The sequence below is a fragment of the Copadichromis virginalis genome, linkage group LG9 (assembly GCF_057382275.1).
Source record: "Copadichromis virginalis isolate Kocher_CV1m ecotype Utaka linkage group LG9, C_Virginalis_male_GT1.1, whole genome shotgun sequence".
Taxonomy (NCBI): domain Eukaryota; kingdom Metazoa; phylum Chordata; class Actinopteri; order Cichliformes; family Cichlidae; genus Copadichromis; species Copadichromis virginalis.
The window spans coordinates 21,036,917-21,054,281 of record NC_140626.1 but is presented as its reverse complement, the minus strand read 5'-3'; the positions used below and the strand labels follow the sequence as shown (position 1 = coordinate 21,054,281).

The 17,365-nt window shown below is 41.8% G+C and overlaps 1 protein-coding gene across 1 annotated transcript; it reads left to right on the top strand.

The window, feature by feature from the left end:
* The first annotated feature begins 1,003 nt into the window (after window positions 1–1,003).
* Window positions 1,004–17,097, top strand: nfx1 (nuclear transcription factor, X-box binding 1). Its single transcript, XM_085468142.1, has 23 exons — window positions 1,004–1,257; window positions 2,092–2,937; window positions 3,541–3,702; window positions 4,167–4,244; window positions 4,431–4,536; window positions 5,372–5,443; window positions 5,539–5,678; window positions 5,769–5,868; window positions 5,959–6,176; window positions 6,655–6,752; window positions 6,862–6,892; window positions 6,971–7,053; window positions 8,500–8,608; window positions 8,743–8,862; window positions 9,104–9,183; window positions 9,272–9,502; window positions 9,963–10,036; window positions 10,426–10,527; window positions 10,817–10,954; window positions 11,071–11,137; window positions 16,259–16,404; window positions 16,516–16,620; window positions 16,790–17,097. The coding sequence occupies exons 1-23, from the start codon at window positions 1,239–1,241 to the stop codon at window positions 16,863–16,865; spliced, it is 3,201 nt and encodes a 1,066-aa protein (XP_085324268.1). The 5' UTR covers window positions 1,004–1,238; the 3' UTR covers window positions 16,866–17,097.
* The last annotated feature ends 268 nt before the right edge of the window (window positions 17,098–17,365 follow it).

Sequence of the window (17,365 nt, the reverse complement as noted above, 5' to 3'; positions counted from 1 at the left end):
TTCCCTAATGCTAGTATTGCTCTGTGGTCCTTGTTCTCGGTTTTTCTTGTAGTTTAGCTTGTTAACTGTCACCTGGGGAAAATGACTAGTGTTACAATGGTTTTTTCAGGGAAATGTGTGTCAGTTTGAAGGTCATCTGTTTGAATATAAAGGTAGGATTAATGTAATAGAGCCTGGTAGACATTTTGCTATTATTTTTATCTGCATAATGTTTGAGGCAATGACACTGATTCCCAGCCATCCCAGGATGACTAAATAGGCCCACTAGGTACAGGTCCACGGGGCCATGATCGGGGGGTTCTGGTCCAGAGGACTGCACTGGTTACAAAACACATCTGCAAATTAGTCCTCTATCACTTTTCAGGTCATAATGACAAGGGCAAAGTATAGTCTATTAACTCCATCTAGTTTTTAGTTAGTAATATTGACTTTCACTTCCTTTTTAAAACTGCATAAATCTACTCCATGAAAGTACCTTTGTATGCAGCACAGGGCATATTAAAGCATAAGCAGAAGTACAGATTACATTGATATTGTTTTTTCCCCAAAGTTTCAATCGGGAAAGCCCTCCTTAGTCTCTGGTATACAAACCCAAACACGAAGCGCCACCTTGTGGGCATGATTTTGAGTTGATATATATATATAACTTCCATTTGCAGCCACAAAGGTGGGTGTACTTAGCTTTTGCCCCACTGTTTCTTCATTTTGGCTTTTTGTGTAACTGTGACACGATGTATTGTGTGTAGTATGTCACGTCTTGCTGTTCATCTGAGGTTATACTAAAAAGTGTTATTCTTATATTATGTCATAATGTGTAAAGTCTTAGAAATGAAATACTTCATTCCTTATGTATTTTTATCACGACTGTCTTATTTTTTACTTTGTTGTAATCCCTCCGTTTATTTCTTGGTGTGTGCTCCATGCAGTAGTAATATCAACTTAAACTGAAAGTTTACTGAAAACGTTTTATTTTGGTTTTATTTTTTTAACCGCTGACCGGAAGTTCTGTTTGTGACATCTGCGGAAAACGTTAGCTAACTAGCTAGCTCATAATAATAAGGTGCGAGGCAGGCAAGGGAAGATTACTGTCGCTTTTAAGGGGTTTCGGATCATTTTTAAGAACCAGAAGACAGGAAACAGGGTGGATACGGTCCCGGAGGGCGTGGACACGCGTGTCATTTCTCTTAAAGCTGCCCTTTACGTGCTGCGGAACAAGCAACAAGCTGTGCTCAGACTGAATGGCCGAGGGCTTCTCAGGTAACTAATGTGCAGTTTTAATAACAGTGACTCACAGGAACCTGAAGCAGCCTAAACCGACTCTTAAATCACTCTGAAGTACTGACTTTAGCAGCTTCGCTAACAGTTACACACTCTCTTGCTAGTTGTGTTAGCTGGACAACCTTAAGCAGCCTAAACATAAACTTTTAGCTGACGCAGTTTTCTGTTCACTTGCTCTGGGTTGCTAATGTTAGCTTAGCATCTCCGAGTGATCGTGCAGTTCGTGAATGAGGTAACGACACGTGACAGCCGGGGAACTTTGAAAGGCAATAGCACGCCAGATGATGGTACGCGTTGCTATCCATAAAATCGAGAGCTGTCATGCTAATTTCAAACTCCATAGTTTCATTACTTGTACATATACTGACCTTAAGGTTTTAAATTGCACACAAGAACAGATCGTCCCCATATAGTTAAGGCATAGAGTCTGGGTTTACTCTACTCAACAGAACTCTTGATTTTGGCCATTTGACATACCGAAATGTATTTTAGGGTTTCGTAAACAAAACGGTATTGCAAACCACAAAAAATGGTCATGATAATTTTACACCGGCGGGTGCAAACATTTTTCCACATGCAGGAAAAAAAAATCTGTCTATAACATTATTTGCTCATGGCAAAATGTTATTGCACTCTTTATTTGTCCTATGCAATTTAAAATGTCATCTCATAAGTAAATAGATCACAACGATCCCCGAAATTCTTGCAAAATGACAATAAATGATGTTGTCCTGCCTAGTTTAAAGTTTTAAGTGTTTTTGCTCTAAATATATTTGATGTTGCTCATAACTTGGTTCTGTTTTCTTGTTGCAGACCCACCTGACCTCAATCCAGATCTGACGCAACATCAAACGTCACATCAGCACAAACCCAGAAGAGGCCGACCCAGACACAGCAATGACAGACACCTCAGTAACAACAGTAATGAGACCTGTCATCAGTATGGACCCTTTAATCAGGGCACTAATCCCCCTTTTAGCCATAGATCAAATTATGAAGATCATCATCGTCCTCCTTACCAAGGAGGAGATGAAGGCAGAAGGCGAGGCAGAGGAAGAGGATGGAGAGAAGGGAACAGAGGAGGTTCTGTGCCATGGCGGCAAAGACCTGGAGGTGATCCATACGGTGGCAGCAACAGATACATGAGTGGTGTCCATGCTTTTGCACATCCCATGGGTGGTGCTGATGGACCCAACTGGCGGCAAGGAAGTGCAAACAGGGATACGGAACAAACTAATGAGGACCAGGATGCCCAGGCTAAAAAACCAAGGAAGTTTAGTCAGGAGCAGCGAAAGGGAGAACATAATGGCAGTTGGAAGGAGAACAACACCACAGTGGAGGATCAAAGGAAGAGAGAAGACTCAGAGTCCCAACATGACAATAATCAGAGGAAACGCACTGACCCAAAGCGACGGCAAGGACCAATCAAACCACCCAAACAACCATCACAAGAGGAGCCAGGCTCAGAGAAGGGAGCCAGTGGCCAAGATGACTCTGATCAGGGGCGAGCATCTCAGGATTCTGCAGGCAAAGGTGGAAGAGGCCCAGGAGGGAATGCTCCCCTTCAGGCCAGAGGGGGGAGAAGAGCAAACTATCAAAACTACAAACCTGGTCAGAGGAGCTGGAACAAGATGCCAAAGAGCAAAGAGACGCAGACAGGTTTGACTCTTACTTCTGTAAAATGTTGTCTGGCGATCAAATTCCCCAACTTATTTTACATTTCTATCAACGTTTTACATTTTTATATTGTTACAGTTTTGTCAGACACAAAATGTTTAATCAGAATTTATTGATTTTTTTTTTTAGGAAACCTGGTTTCCTAACAAACTAACATAAGTTAGTTCAAATTTCCCCGTATTTTGCTGTTAAGTATTTCATATTCACTATATTTGCAGAAAACATTCCTTTTTGGTTGTTTTTGGAGGATTTTTTTTGTCCCTTTTTAGTAACTCTAGTTCAGTTAGTTTTAATATTGGGCCTGAAACCAATGTTTAATGTTATGTTTTATTGATTATTTTGTTTGTAAAAAGGCCAGAAAATAATTAAAAATGCAAATCAAGCTAAAAAAAAGCCCAAGCCCATGTTTTATAGTGCTTACTTAGTGTAAAAATCTTAGGATGTTTGGTTGGAAGCAACCTGAATTATTGATGAGTCTGTCAGTGAACTAAAGGACATACGAGCAGAAAGTTTTGGATAAAGCTCTGTGGGTGGAAACGAAGTATTTGTTGCCATCTTCTGAACCTCTGATCTCTTCCTCCGCAGGGTGTCTGATTGAACAGCTGTCGGAGGAGAAATACGAGTGCATGGTGTGCTGTGACGTGATCCGGGTCATGGCGCCGGTGTGGAGCTGTCAGAGCTGCTTCCACGTCTTCCACCTCAACTGCATCAAGAAATGGGCTCGATCGCCAGCCTCACAGGGAGACGGTGCGGCGTGTGAACACAGTGTTTACTCTGTGTGGGAGCATTTTAGTGTAGTCTGTGTACTCAGCATAGCGAGCTCCTAACAGTGGCTGGTACTCGGTGTTCAGGGATGGTCACTGTGACGGTAACTCGTGCAGTGAAATTCCTGCTGCTTCTGCAGTGCATTGTGTTACATTGAAAATGGAGAGGCCAAGTGGATTTCTGTTATTGTTCCCATTATGAATCTGCGCTATACAATACAACACGTCACCTTCTGTCCTTCATCATAGGAAAAAAATATAGAAAAAATGTTTTAAGCTACATTTAAGGCTAAGTGATTTTTACTTTAGTGCCACAGATGAAAACAGGATCTGAAAATGTGTGTACTGGGAAAGCACATCCTTCCCAGAGGGTGACCCTTTCATTCAGCGTTATGCAGAAAGGAAAAATGGATGCATGTATGTTAAAGTTCAGCTTTTTTGTATCAGATTCAGCTGAAGGTTGGCGCTGTCCAGCCTGCCAGAATGTTTCAATGAAACACCCGACCTCCTACACTTGCTTCTGTGGTGAGTATTTGTTTAATTCAAGCATAGATATACACCACTGCTGAGAAATGGTGATGAACTTGCTCTCGGGTTAGACGATTTAATGAAATTGTTATCATATCCCACTGACTCCTTCCTAAAGCTTCGTTACGTTAAGTTTGCCACAGAGAGTGATGGGAAGAGTTGTTCCGTTTGTTTCATTGGCAGGTAAAGTGACAAACCCTGAGTGGCAGCGTACTGAGATTCCCCACAGCTGCGGTGACATGTGTGGGAAGAAGAGAAGTGGAGTGGACTGCAACCACCCCTGCAATATGTGAGCCTTAAAAACACAAGAAAGCTGCTTCTAGCTTCAAATTACGTTATTAAAAGACGGTAGGGCTTCAGAAGTTCATCGATAACTTTTAAGAATGTATTTCTTTGTGAGGTTTGCTGTGAAACTGTTTTTATTTGATGCAATTTTTAGGTCTACTTGATGGTACACTGTGGGAGCATAAGCTGTTATATTTTAAGAGACAGATTGCATGTATGGGAGATATTTTATTTAAAGTTCACCCCAAACACTCCCTTTGTGGTCATATCTCTAAAAATACTCTTACTCGCCCCACAGACTCGTGAAGCCTTTGACAGACTGTAGTTTCTGACTGAGCTTGTTATTTCATTGCCAATAAATGTATTTTATCTGCATTTGGGGTTGGGGTCCTTGGTAGCAGATGTAAAATAAAATGGAATTCAATTGCAGACAGATTTTATAGATGACTTCAGTGGCTTCATAAACTAGTAACTCTCACTTTGCAGCCATGTTGTTAATGCTTGTGGACATTTATTTTATATATATATATATATATATATATATATATATATATATATATATATATATATATATATATATATATATATATATATATATATATATATATATATATATATATATATATATATATATATATATATATATATATATATATATATATCTCTAAATTAATGGGGACTGAGCCATATTTTAAATATGATTCATTACTTGGACTTATTAATGTATTACAAGGCTGGTAAGAATCCTGTCTTACCAGGTTTGGTTAGAGTAACTCGCACACCTGCTGTTCACATTTATACTTCAAACCCGTACGTTAATATGTTCTTTGTCTTCTCAGCTTATGCCACCCTGGACCTTGTCCTCAGTGTCCTGCCTTTGCAACGAAATCCTGCATCTGCGGGAAGACGAGGTACTCGACCTCTGATCACATGTGAATCTGTCTTTTTATCCTTTTGGATTTTACTTTAAATATTTCTTAATTCTAATTAAATTATGTCTCTCAAGTCAACCAGTGCGCTGCGGTCAGGCCACTGTGCTCCAATGTGACAAAGTGTGTGGTGCTGTACTCAACTGTGCTGAACACACCTGTGTGCAGGTGTGCCACAGCGGGACCTGTCAGCCATGCCAGCTGCAAGTTCAGCAGGGTGAGTCTCACTTTGGTGCAGATGAATAGCTGAATTTAGCTTATGGAACATTTTAAATGTAATGAACTCTTTTGCTGTTTTTATGGGCAGTTTGCTTTTGTGGCGTGACCGCACGGGAAGTCCCGTGTGGCACAGATAAAGCAGGATTTGATGGTTCGGGACATTTCTCCTGTGGAAAAATATGTGGGAAGTAAGTCCAACTCTTCAGCACTAATTCTGCCCATCTAAAGCTTTTATTTTGCTCCTATCACAGCCGCGTGTATTTAACTGCTCTTTTCAGGATGCTAAACTGTGAAGCCCACCGGTGTCAGCAGGCATGCCATCGTGGCCCGTGCAAGTCGTGCCCGCGCTCACCAAGCCTGGTGAATACGTGTCCCTGCGGTCAGACGCCGCTGACAAAACTCCTGGAGCTGGGTTACTCTGAGCGACGGAGCTGCTCCGATCCCATCCCCTCCTGCGGGAAGACCTGCAACAAACCCCTGGCCTGCGGCTCGAGTGGTGAGAAGAAGTGCTGTTCTGTCATGTCGAAATACTCATAGCATCAGTTAGAATTAGGAAATGATTCGAGCCTCATTAAGATTGCAAAAACAGGATCTGAAAATGTGTGACAGGTGACGCTTTTCAACAATATGTGCTGTGGCAGGAGAAAACAGGTTCTTTTCTGTCATCTGTTTTAAAGTAATATTGATAAAATGGCGATGAAGCTTTTAAAATCCAGAAGAAAGCCAGAGGAAGTTCAATGAGAAAACGGCAAACATCATGTCACTAAAGCTGAATGAATTCCTTGATCTTTCCCCTGTAAAACATCCTGTTTTTTCTTTTTATTCTCAATCTTCAACTGGCTTTTGTTTCTAAAAGAAAGCAACTGCTTTCTTCTCTGTGGCCTGTTGTACATCCTGTTTGCACAACCACATCATGTTAGGCCTGTTTTTGTTCTTGCAGCCTGACGTGAGATAATGAACTTGTGTTATTTCAGACATCATCCATCTGTGCGAGAAGCTGTGCCACGAGGGCAGCTGTGGGCCCTGCTCTCTGACCTCAACTATCAGGTGCAGATGTGGCTCCAAGACTAAGGTTTGCAGAAATATCAGCAGCTGTGTTTTTTCTCAGTTCCATATTTTTATTTTTTTTTTTTTATTTTGAAGACACTGAAGATTTGAAAGATTTCTCCTTTACTTTCCAGGAGGTCCCATGTGAGAAAATCCAAAAAGAAGGTGAGGTTTTAATAAATATGAGTATAGCCCACCCTGAGCTGCCGTCCTGTGTTTAAATCCTGACTTTTGTCTCTCCAGAGGAGCTCGTCTTCACTTGCGAGAAGCGCTGCAACAAGAAGCGCTCCTGTGGCCGACACAAGTGTGGGGAGCTTTGTTGTGTGGTGAGTGTTCATTGAATCTGGGTCAGTGTTTTCGACTTTATGCTCTCTGTTCTCACACACACATATACATTTATTTTTCTCTTTCCCTGACTGGTTCTGACCCCAATATTTTTGTCTCACCCGAACCAACTAACCATTGTTATTGTCCAGAAGAAAGTGTGTGTTAAACATAATAGCTGTTATCTCAATGAAATGCAACCATGTGACACACATGGCTGGTTTAAGTGAGATGGTCAGTGAATTCCCCATCTCGTCCTAAGTCAGAGCTGCACCCATTCAGCTCTCCTTACACACAGAGGTGTGTATGTGACACAGAATCATTGTAAACCAGCAGGATTATGTGACAGGTGCAGCAGGGATGTTACGGATGTTAGTCTGACTTTGTGCCATCTGTAGAAACAAGGTTTGTCTCAGCGGTGGGCAAACCATACCACCAGAAGAGTTATTTTTAAATAGCTCTAGACCCAAAGAGACCTGCATGGAGCATATTTTGCTTTAAAGTGAGTACTTACTTAACCAACGTATTTGTAATGTTTGGTCTGTTCAACTTAATGGTTTTACCTGCTATAACAACCAGCCCAACCCAACTTTGGGATAAAGAGTATGTCTTCTCTTATCTTCTATATTGTTATTGCTGTGTTGCCTTAATTAAGTATAAATTAGCCAATCAACATTATTAGTAATTGTAATGTTTTTTTGTTTTGTTTTTTTACCACATGTGAACAGCGGTGTGGCCCCACTTATATCTTAAGTGGGCTGCACCAGTGAAACCTCCTTTTTGTCAGTGTAAAGAACTTTAACGACAAATTTAATCCCTGAGATATTTTTAATATCAGAAAAAGAAGCCAATTTCAAAACTGCAAATGGTGCCAAGCGGGCCATGTTTTAATCTTAGGCGGGCAGATTCTGACTCCCGGGTCCTAATGTTTGACACTCGTGCCCTAGGGAGTCATTAAATGCATATTAATTTCACACTGACTGCAATCGTCAGCTGATAGCAGCCAGTCTGTATTTGATTTATGCATAATTTAGCTTTTTAGTTAACAATTCTTAATTAGATTGAGGGTCTGGCAAATGCAAAGCCGGCAGGAAACATCTCGACACACTCGCTGCCTTTATACAGTCACGGCAAGCACTACAGGAATGACTTGCTGTGTAATTGTCCAACAACATCCAGCTGACAGACGAGCAGTGAGGAGAAACAGCCAGAATAAACAGTAATAAAGGAAATGGGTGGACATTAGTAAGAAGGAAAGAATAGTGAGGATATGTTACTGGGTTGGGATATGACTGAATTTGAAAGCTGACTTGCTTTGTAGCTCTTAATTACTTTGCATCATGCGGGGGTGACTCTACGTTTAAATTTCAGCTTGCAGCAGCCTTCTGATAAGAGTGTTTTTTGAAGCGCGTGAGGTGATGTTAATGTTTTTGTCCGTGTGTTTTCAGAGCGTGGAGCACAAGTGCTCCATGATCTGCGGCTACAAGCTCAACTGTGGCCTCCACCGCTGCCAGGAGCCTTGTCACCGTGGAAACTGTGAACCCTGCTGGCAGTCCAGTGAGTATCGAGTTCACGAGCCAAGTCTCTGAAGTACCACAGATTTATTCTGTCTCACTAATTTGAAGCTTTAGCTGTATTTTGCTTGGCGTTAAGATGCCACGAGTGTGTCACGAGTCCCACTGGGTTTTTAGGTTTTGATGAGCTGACGTGTCACTGCGGGTCCACGGTGCTGTATCCACCCATCCCCTGTGGAACGAAGCCACCCGAGTGCAAAAACGTGTGCACGAGAAGACACGAGTGTGACCACCCAGGTGGGATTTAGCTGTAGCTCCTTACATCAGGGTTATTGTAGTTTGTGTGCTTCCCAGTTAGATTTGAAAATGTTCAGTTTTAGTTCAGTTTTCTTTAGTTTCAGTGACTCAGTCTCAGTAAACATGGCCATCAAAGACTCATTTGTATGTTTTAGATAGTTTTAGTTTAGATAACCTCGGTTCACACAGCAGCTGTATCGAATAACTGTTAATATGCTCCTGACATTTGCCTCTGATTTAGTGTTTCACAACTGCCACAGTGAGGAGAAATGTCCTCCCTGCACTTACCTCACGCAGAAATGGTGCATGGGAAAGCACGAGGTAATGTTCCCCGAGCCCACTGATGGCACGACTTGTTTCCTGTTTTTGTTCTTGCAACTGAAGCGACACCCTTTTCTCTGACTCACAGCAACGCAGCAACATCCCGTGTCATCTCCAAGACATTTCTTGTGGCCTAATGTGTAATAAAACGTTGCCCTGCGAGACGCACCGCTGCAAACGCATCTGTCACCGGGGAGAGTGCCTGCCAGAAGGCGGCTGCCAGCAGCCCTGCACGCTGCCTCGTCCAGACTGCGGCCACCCGTGCGCTGCTCCCTGTCATAAAGGCAGCAGCTGTCCACGCACCACCTGCACTGCCAAGGTACAGAGCAGTGCCACTGAGAACAGCTGGACTTCCAGTGGCTCAAAAACAGGTTACAGAGTTTGTACAGATGTTCTCTGTCACATCAGGGCTTGGGTTTTTCAGCACATTTTCCCACCATCAAAAGTTCCTCCTCTCTCTAATAACTTATTTCCCTCATGCAAATGTTTAGTGAATAAATTCAGTGTCACATCTGCTCAATAGTCCAGCTGTGAACCCGCTGTTTTTGCATGAAGGCTGAGGACATGTGGCGCGGTGCTGTGTAACTGTCATAAATGGTTAACTTGGAACAAATAATAACACATCAGTGGCAGGCTTCAGACTCCAGAGGGAGGCCATTCACAGCTGCACGAATTCTTCGTGTGAACTGACCTGACCTTTTTTAATTTGCGTATTTGTGCTCTTACAGAAACACTTCTTCTCCAGGGAGGAGAAATCTAATCCTTTGTGTCGTTCGCAGGTTGCGGTACAGTGTGAGTGCGGTCGTAGAAAGGAAACCGTGGCCTGTGCAGAAGCAGCCAATTCATACCAGAGGTCAGCTCTGCTCCCATGTGTTCAGCTTTTTTTTTGTGTTTTATTCTAGACCTCGTTTGGCATTTCTCTTTTTGGCGACATATATTTTCTGTTATAGCTGTGAAAAAAACCCTCAGTCTTCAGGCTCCTGTAAAAGCTCAGATTCAAGGAGTTCAGTGTTTTTTGAGGAGCAGCCAATCAGAAGAAAGCTGGCTTAAAGTCAGAGGAGTGTTAAAGAGCTCGTTTCAGACAGTGGATGAGCTGAAGGGCACCACCATGGCCCAGTTTAATAATAAGTAAAGATTATATTAGACTGTGAATGATGCAAAGCTACTAATGTAGCATCTAGGAATAAAATTAGAATTTGAAACGAGCAACATTTATCCGATATTTTTGGTTTTGTTGTGCAGGTATGCTGCCATTGCCATGGCCAGTAAGCTTTCGGACATGCAGCTCGGTGACTCCATGGATATCGGCCCGCTGATCTCTAAGAAAGAGCTGAAACAGACGAGGTAGAGTGGTGCAGGGAATTAATGATTTAAAGCTCGAACCAGAGGTGTCAAACTCAAGATGTGAAACATTTGCTGAACAGGATGTTCGAGCTTAATTATTTCAAGATTATTTGAACAACAGGCGAGTCCTTATGTGTGATGGCCAAGATGCAGCTCTTGTTTGAAAGTAATTATGTAAATAATTTCCTGGAGAGGGCCAGATTTCGTTCTTTAATCCATTCAGTGGATTACTTTGAACTGCAGCTGAGGTGTGAAAAGCAGTCATCCTAGAAATGCGATGCTTTCTCAGGCTCGAGTGCGATCAAGAGTGCGCCACTTTGGAGAGGAACAGGCGCTTGGCGGAGGCGTTGCAGATCGACTCGTCTTCTGACCCCTTCAACGTTCGCTCCACCTCTGCGTACAGCGACAGCCTCAAAGACGACGCCAGGTCTGATATCTGTTTTACTCCACGGTGACGGTTATGTGACGCCATGTTTGGGTTAATATTCAAAGTCAGAGGGAGTGCTGCACTGAAACTGCAACTCTGCTCTGCTTGCGTTTCAGAAAAGACCTGAAGTTTGTCACAGAGGTGGAAGAGGAGATCAACAATCTTGTAGAGCTTGCTAATAAGGTACGATCTGTATTTGAGTCTCCTTTTCCTGTTTAGGGGTGAGGTGTTATTTAAGAGCTCTAATGTGATGTAATGCTCCATCTGGTGGAGAATCTGGGAGACTGCTGTAGTCCCAAGTTTTTAGTGGTGAAGCATTTTACTGAGTCACTCGCATTAGTCAGTATATTTGCATTCAAGTCAGTGCAGCATTTGTACATAATTACCCCATAAAACATTTTGTTTTAAACTGAACTTTAACCCTAAGTTTTTTAATTTTTGAAACTTTAATGATCATTAATATAACATGTATATCATGTTCTTTCTAGTTAATTAATGTCATTTGCTCCGTTTAGCCACGATTTCTTTATATTTTTGTTGTTTACTGCTAAGGGATATAATTAGTAAAACAGCTGGGCTTTAAGCTTAATGTGAGAAATGCCTTATTTATCCCAAACTTTGGTAAAAAGCTGTTAGAGCAGCCAAAACATTAAACACAGACTCTAGCTTAAATAAAGTGGAGTAGACGAATAAAATAAAATGGCATGATGTAACAAAATACCTCAATGTACAAACTACAGAGAAGAGAGGAGATAAATTTAAGAAAAGGGAAAAGATAATATGAAATTTAAAAATAGAAGTTTTAATTTGATAAGGTAAAATGTATAAAATAGAGTAAAACACTGTATAATGCATATGGAGCACTTAATAAGTAAACCTTTAATGAAGGTTAAACATAAAAACATAATAATAATAATAAAAGAAATCAATAAATGGATTAAGTACAATAAGTCTAAAAATAATATATGATGATTTAAAATAAACATGTAAATAAAATGCAAGAAAAGGTCAAAATTAGGAAGAATCTCAATAAAATTCAGTGACATGCTATATAAAAAGTTTCGTAAAATACAGTAGGGGGCTTAGTATTAAAAAATTAAAAGAAAATGAAGGTTTAAAAAGTAAAACTACTAAAATACAAAAATATGTTATGTTTAAAGTGGCTCTGTTGAGCACACGAGCTCAGTATTGTTGCTTGCCATTTGAAGCGGAAAGTCTGGATTTTTATGGAATGGCTCCTCAAGTCGGATTTCCAACTCAGGAAGTTGGAGAACCCCCACCAACCCCGACTTCACAATCCAAGATGGCAGCAGTGTGTAAATATCAGTAAAAGTGTAAAACCTAGGAGGCAGTAGTAGGTAATGTGTACTATCACAGTGTTTGTGTATTTGTGACTTGCTAAATAAGCTGAGCACTGAGCGCGCTCCATCCAGAGCTGCAGCCGGTGTTTAAACGGCTTTATCACGAGTGATGGATGAATGGCTCTGGTTTGTTAAGGAGCAAAACAAAAAACTTTTCTTTTATTTATTACAAATGATTGATTATTACTTTTATTACTATCATTTCTGATCCGCATGGAGTCATTAAACTTGGTGTCAGCCCGAGGTGGAGACAGTGCCCTTTACGGCTGTGTCACTAACAGCTTATTTAGCTTCATTATTTTGTGCCCCAGTTGTTGTATTTTCAGCTCTTTTGTCACAGTTTCCAAGCTCAAATAAGCGAGTAGGAGACTTCTCGGGCAGGTGGAAACTTCTCCACGTATTTATTTATTTCTTCCAGTCCTCTGTGATTCACCGAGGCTCTCTGAGAGACCGACATTACTGCTTTGATTTCTTTTCCAAAGGACTTGTTTATTACTTAGCTGAGCCTCTTTTTGGAACGACGGGTCATGAATGAAACCTTTTTCTGCCCGGGAGTCAGCTTAGTGAAATGTTTTATCTTATTTTCTCAAGGCATGTTGTGCTGACTTCACTGATTTCATTTTTTGGGCTCTTTCTTCCCTAAAAAAACGAGTTATTAAATCTACTCCTCTGCTTAAATTTTGCTAAAATCCCCTCCAACAGCCCTCTGGCAAAGAAAGCGATTCAGTTTTGTACCAGCTGCTGTTCTCTTTTACTCTGAAAAGTCAGGTCAAATGTGCCTACTGACCCGTCTATATAAAATAGGCCACGCGTGCACTACAAGCTCAAAAGTACATGGACGCTTCAACTCGTATGTATAGACATTAAGCTGCTGCTGTAACAGCCTCCACTCTTCTCCCTAAACCTTTCACATGATTTTTTTGGGACCTGCCTGCAGGGATTTGCTCCCATTCAGCCACAGAAACATCAGATAGGGCAGCACAGATGTTGACAGGCATGAACTGGATCACAGGCCAGTTCATCCCAAAGGTTTTGGATCTAAGCCCCCCACCAAATTTAAAAGAAAACAAACACATTTCTTTATGGATGTGACTTTTGGGCGTGAAACAGTCACGTTGAACCAGGAGGATCCCAAACAGTGAGGACAAGGCTGAAAGTATTTATGAAAGTGATAGATTTGTATCACTTCATACCAGAGGTCAGCTCACAAAACGTGATTTGTACTCACGTTTGTAGTTTGTAGCAAAGTTATTATAGTAAAGTTATATTAAAACAAAATAAAAAGTTTGTCCTCAAATCAGCAAATAAAATAAAAAGTAGTTTGCTAAAAAAAATAAAATAACAATGAGATAATACTTGAAAAAGTGATTTTAAAAAAAGCAAAACAAGTATTTTTATTTTGTGATTTTATTTATACAAAAACAGACATTAAAAGTTAGCATTGTTTTTAAGATGCATTATATCAACACAAATATAAAAAACAGAAATAAAACAGAAAACGGCATGTACAGTAAAATGGAAACATTGAAGGATGATGATAGTAATAAGACAGTAATAAGACCCATTCCAATGATCAGATGTGTTTTTATTCCCGGTGGCAAAGTGTTTCAAATTTGTGGACCTTTAATTTTAAAAGAGGACCGACCAAATGTTCTTTTACATTTGGTAACATACAATCTCATTAAATGCTCCCCTTGTGGTTGCAGCTTTACCTGCTAGAGTGACTGAATTGGGGCCATTTAAAAGCCAAGAAAACATGAAAAATCCAAGCGCAGGATGTTTCGCAGCTGGACAGATGTGTTAATGATGTGCTACCCTGTTAGCGAAGCTGCTCCACTGCCTGTCCGGTAAGCGGTGCAGAGAGTAGTCGGGGTTATCGATGATAGATGACGGTTTGTTCAGCGACATCCTCGCCACCTCTGATTCAACAGCTTGCAGCCAATCGCAGAGCCAGCCTTCCCGATCAGTTAATTCAGTCTGCTCGTGATATCAGCAGACCACAGCAAAGTACGCTGAGCACAATCGTTATGAAATGGAGCCTGTTAATCCCCTTCTTGTGTACAGCCTGTGCAGGAAATGTCCTTAACTAAACACAACCAGCCCGAGGAGACTGTGGTGCATGTGAACATCATGTTTGTTGAGACTAGTGTGTCTGTGGGACTGTGAGTCAGCTGCCTTCACTGTGTCTGGACTCTTATACCTGAAGCACTTGCATTTTGCTCCTGAAACTCCCTGCTTATTAATTCTCAGTTTTGTACATGTAGTACACTGAAACATGCAGGCATCTCTCTGTTCATAAATGCATACTTTCATAGCAGCGTTTGGTTATGCACTATAGATGAAAATATTGGGGGGGAATTTTCCACAGTCGTTAAAAAACAGATTGAGCCGACCGGCTGAGCCTGAGAGAGCCTGCTCCAAAAGCACCATCACCCCTGGATTTCAAAGAAGAGTGTGGAGCATTTAAAAGACCCTGATCACATGATCAGACCAGGCTATTATAGACTGCTATTATAAGGTCACAGCGGGTCCATTATGTAGCTAGTTGTGTAGGGCTTTATATGCAATTAATAAAATCACATGATTAGAGAGGCTGACTGCTGTGGTAAGGTCTCAGCAGGTCATCAGCTGGCACTGAGGTTAGAAGAGGCAGGAAATGGAGGGTGGAGAAAAGCGGTGGAGGTGGTGGAAACGCACTTGAGACAAAAGGCACTGGTGGTCACCGTGGTGATGGGTACACAAGGTCTGGGCTTGTTCCCAAAGAGCCAGGTCTGGTCAGAAAGGTCCAATGCAACAGAGCCATGAAATAAAGTCCAAGCAGGTGTAGAGGTGGAGAACGTGAGCAGTGGTGGAGCTCTGATAGCAAGGAGCATGGACAAGATGGGAGGGGACCCTCCAGCGCAGGGTCACCTGGGCACACTTCCTGTCCAACTTGGCTCTGGACAAGTTTCCGTCTTCTCTGCAGCTGCCCAAAGGCTCTGACAGACAGCCGCTATCTGTGGCATTACGACCAGGTGCTGAAGGCGGTGGCTAAGAGTTTTAGCTTCAGCCATCAGCACCAGCAAACACCATCATGCTTTAAAGAAGACTATATCCTTTGTGAAACCTGCTGTTTTCCTGTTTCTTTACTCTTTGCCGCTTAACTACTCACACTCGCTCTCTCTATTTTCTCGGCCGTCTTCAGCAGACAGTTCAACTTTTTCACCTGTTTTCAACTCATGATTTCCACTACACGGCATTTTCCCAGGAAATGTAACTTTTTCTAGTCTCACAATAAATGTTTGATTTTTGCAGTGAATGAAAGAAGCTTCGAAATGTGAGATTTTAAAAATTCAAATGCTACCAAGGTTCTTAGCAGGAGATATATTTCTTTAATTAACAGGGATAGCGCCTGTTAATGGACATCAGAAACTATAAGATGTGAACGGGCTAGACTGAAGCAAAACTGCTCCCAGCCCAGGTCAGATCAGACTTCAGTGAACAAATATGTACAGGAACACAACAAAAACGTCACACAGAAGTGAGTTATAAGTGGTCGCAGACCTGCTCTTTACTGCTATTGGTAATAATGACGGTGAGGGGGTCGATATAAGGACTAACATACACAGACATACCACTAAAAATAAACCCCAAAACTAAATTAAGCGCCAGATTAGACTTTTCTTTGTTTGCCTCGTTTCTGTCTTGTGACACTTAAAACAAAGCAGTGTTATTTAAGGCCTGAAGAAGAGATAAGAAACCAAAACAACAATCAAAGTAAGTCTGGTAAAATAAAAAAAATCTGTATTTGTGATTCTTCCCTGTCATCTTGTGACTGCAGACTTGAGCTGCGACCTTTTAGAGGTGCCCGACATCACCACGAATGCGGCTTTGTAGCTGAAATGCAACTAAACATGCGAAAAGCGAGCATGACCGTAGCCTTATGAAGCATCCGTTTCTGCAGGGAAAGCAGTCGAAGAGGAGCCACTGTTTCCCGCCGATGAACCGAGAGCATCGGAAGATCATCCACGAGCTGGCCGAGGTCTACGGCGTGGAGAGCGTGAGCTACGATAACGAGCCCAAACGCAACGTGGTCATCACGGCTCACAAGTGAGAGCGCGACTAAATATACGAGCGCCGTTATCATAGATGAGAAATGCGGTAATCGTGGAGTCGAGGATGTGCCTGTGTATCTTGTTTTGTTTTGTTTTTCTCGCCCAGGGGGAAGTCGGCCTGCCCGAACTCAACCCTGACTTCACTGATAGAGCGAGAGACAGCTGCACGGGCTCCTCCTCCCATCGCTCATATCAAACAGCACAGCAGCAAGTAAGTGTTAATCTGTGGTTAGAGAGACTCTTCTATACGACTCCAAAATGTCCTTAAACAACACTCGGAGACGGACTGTCTTACTTTCATGCTGCTGTTTGTTAGTGTCTTTCGCTGCCTGCTTGTGATTCTTCTTTTTGTGTTTTCTCATCAATTAATCTCCTGCCAGGTCTGCCGGTGGAAGCACCTGGTCGAAGATGGTTAAAGAAGAGCCCGCGATCGATTATTTTGACGTCCAGGACTGAAAGTAAAAACAAATCTTCTGCCAAAAAGTCCAAAACTCGTTTCATTTGCATTCATCTGAGACCAATAATCATAATTTCTCTGGCTTCTTGTTGATAAAAAATAAATGTTTGGAAATATTTCAAAGCTGCAATGGTCTCTGGGGAACTCTCACTCTTGTTATATGTGGGAGGATGAATTGAGCCCTTGAATTTTGACATTAAAGTCCATGAAGACTTTCCCTGTTTGAAAAGCTCCTGCGTGTTTTCTTTGCCTCCCTGGTATGCGTTTTAATAAAAAGCGAATTCTTCCCTATTTAATGGGTGCAGATGTTGATATGAAATTTAATACATCGGCTCCAGAATATCTCCGATGTCCACATTAGGTGCTCTATCGCTTACTCAGGGTTAAGTCTGTATGGCAGGGATGTGTTGTTGTTCTTTCTGCAAGGCTTCAGGAGGGCGGGTGGGTAAGAGTCAGTGGGCTGCATTGCATAAAGAAAGCTTTGCTCCAAACACAACTA

What these genes read in the sequence shown, in the direction of transcription:
- nfx1 (XM_085468142.1), top strand. An exon ending in GCACCACCTGCACTGCCAAG is followed by an intron (nt 9,503 to 9,962) that starts GTACAGAGCAGT and finishes TGTCGTTCGCAG; the next exon opens with GTTGCGGTACAGTGTGAGTG. An exon ending in TTGTAGAGCTTGCTAATAAG is followed by an intron (nt 11,138 to 16,258) that starts GTACGATCTGTA and finishes CCGTTTCTGCAG; the next exon opens with GGAAAGCAGTCGAAGAGGAG.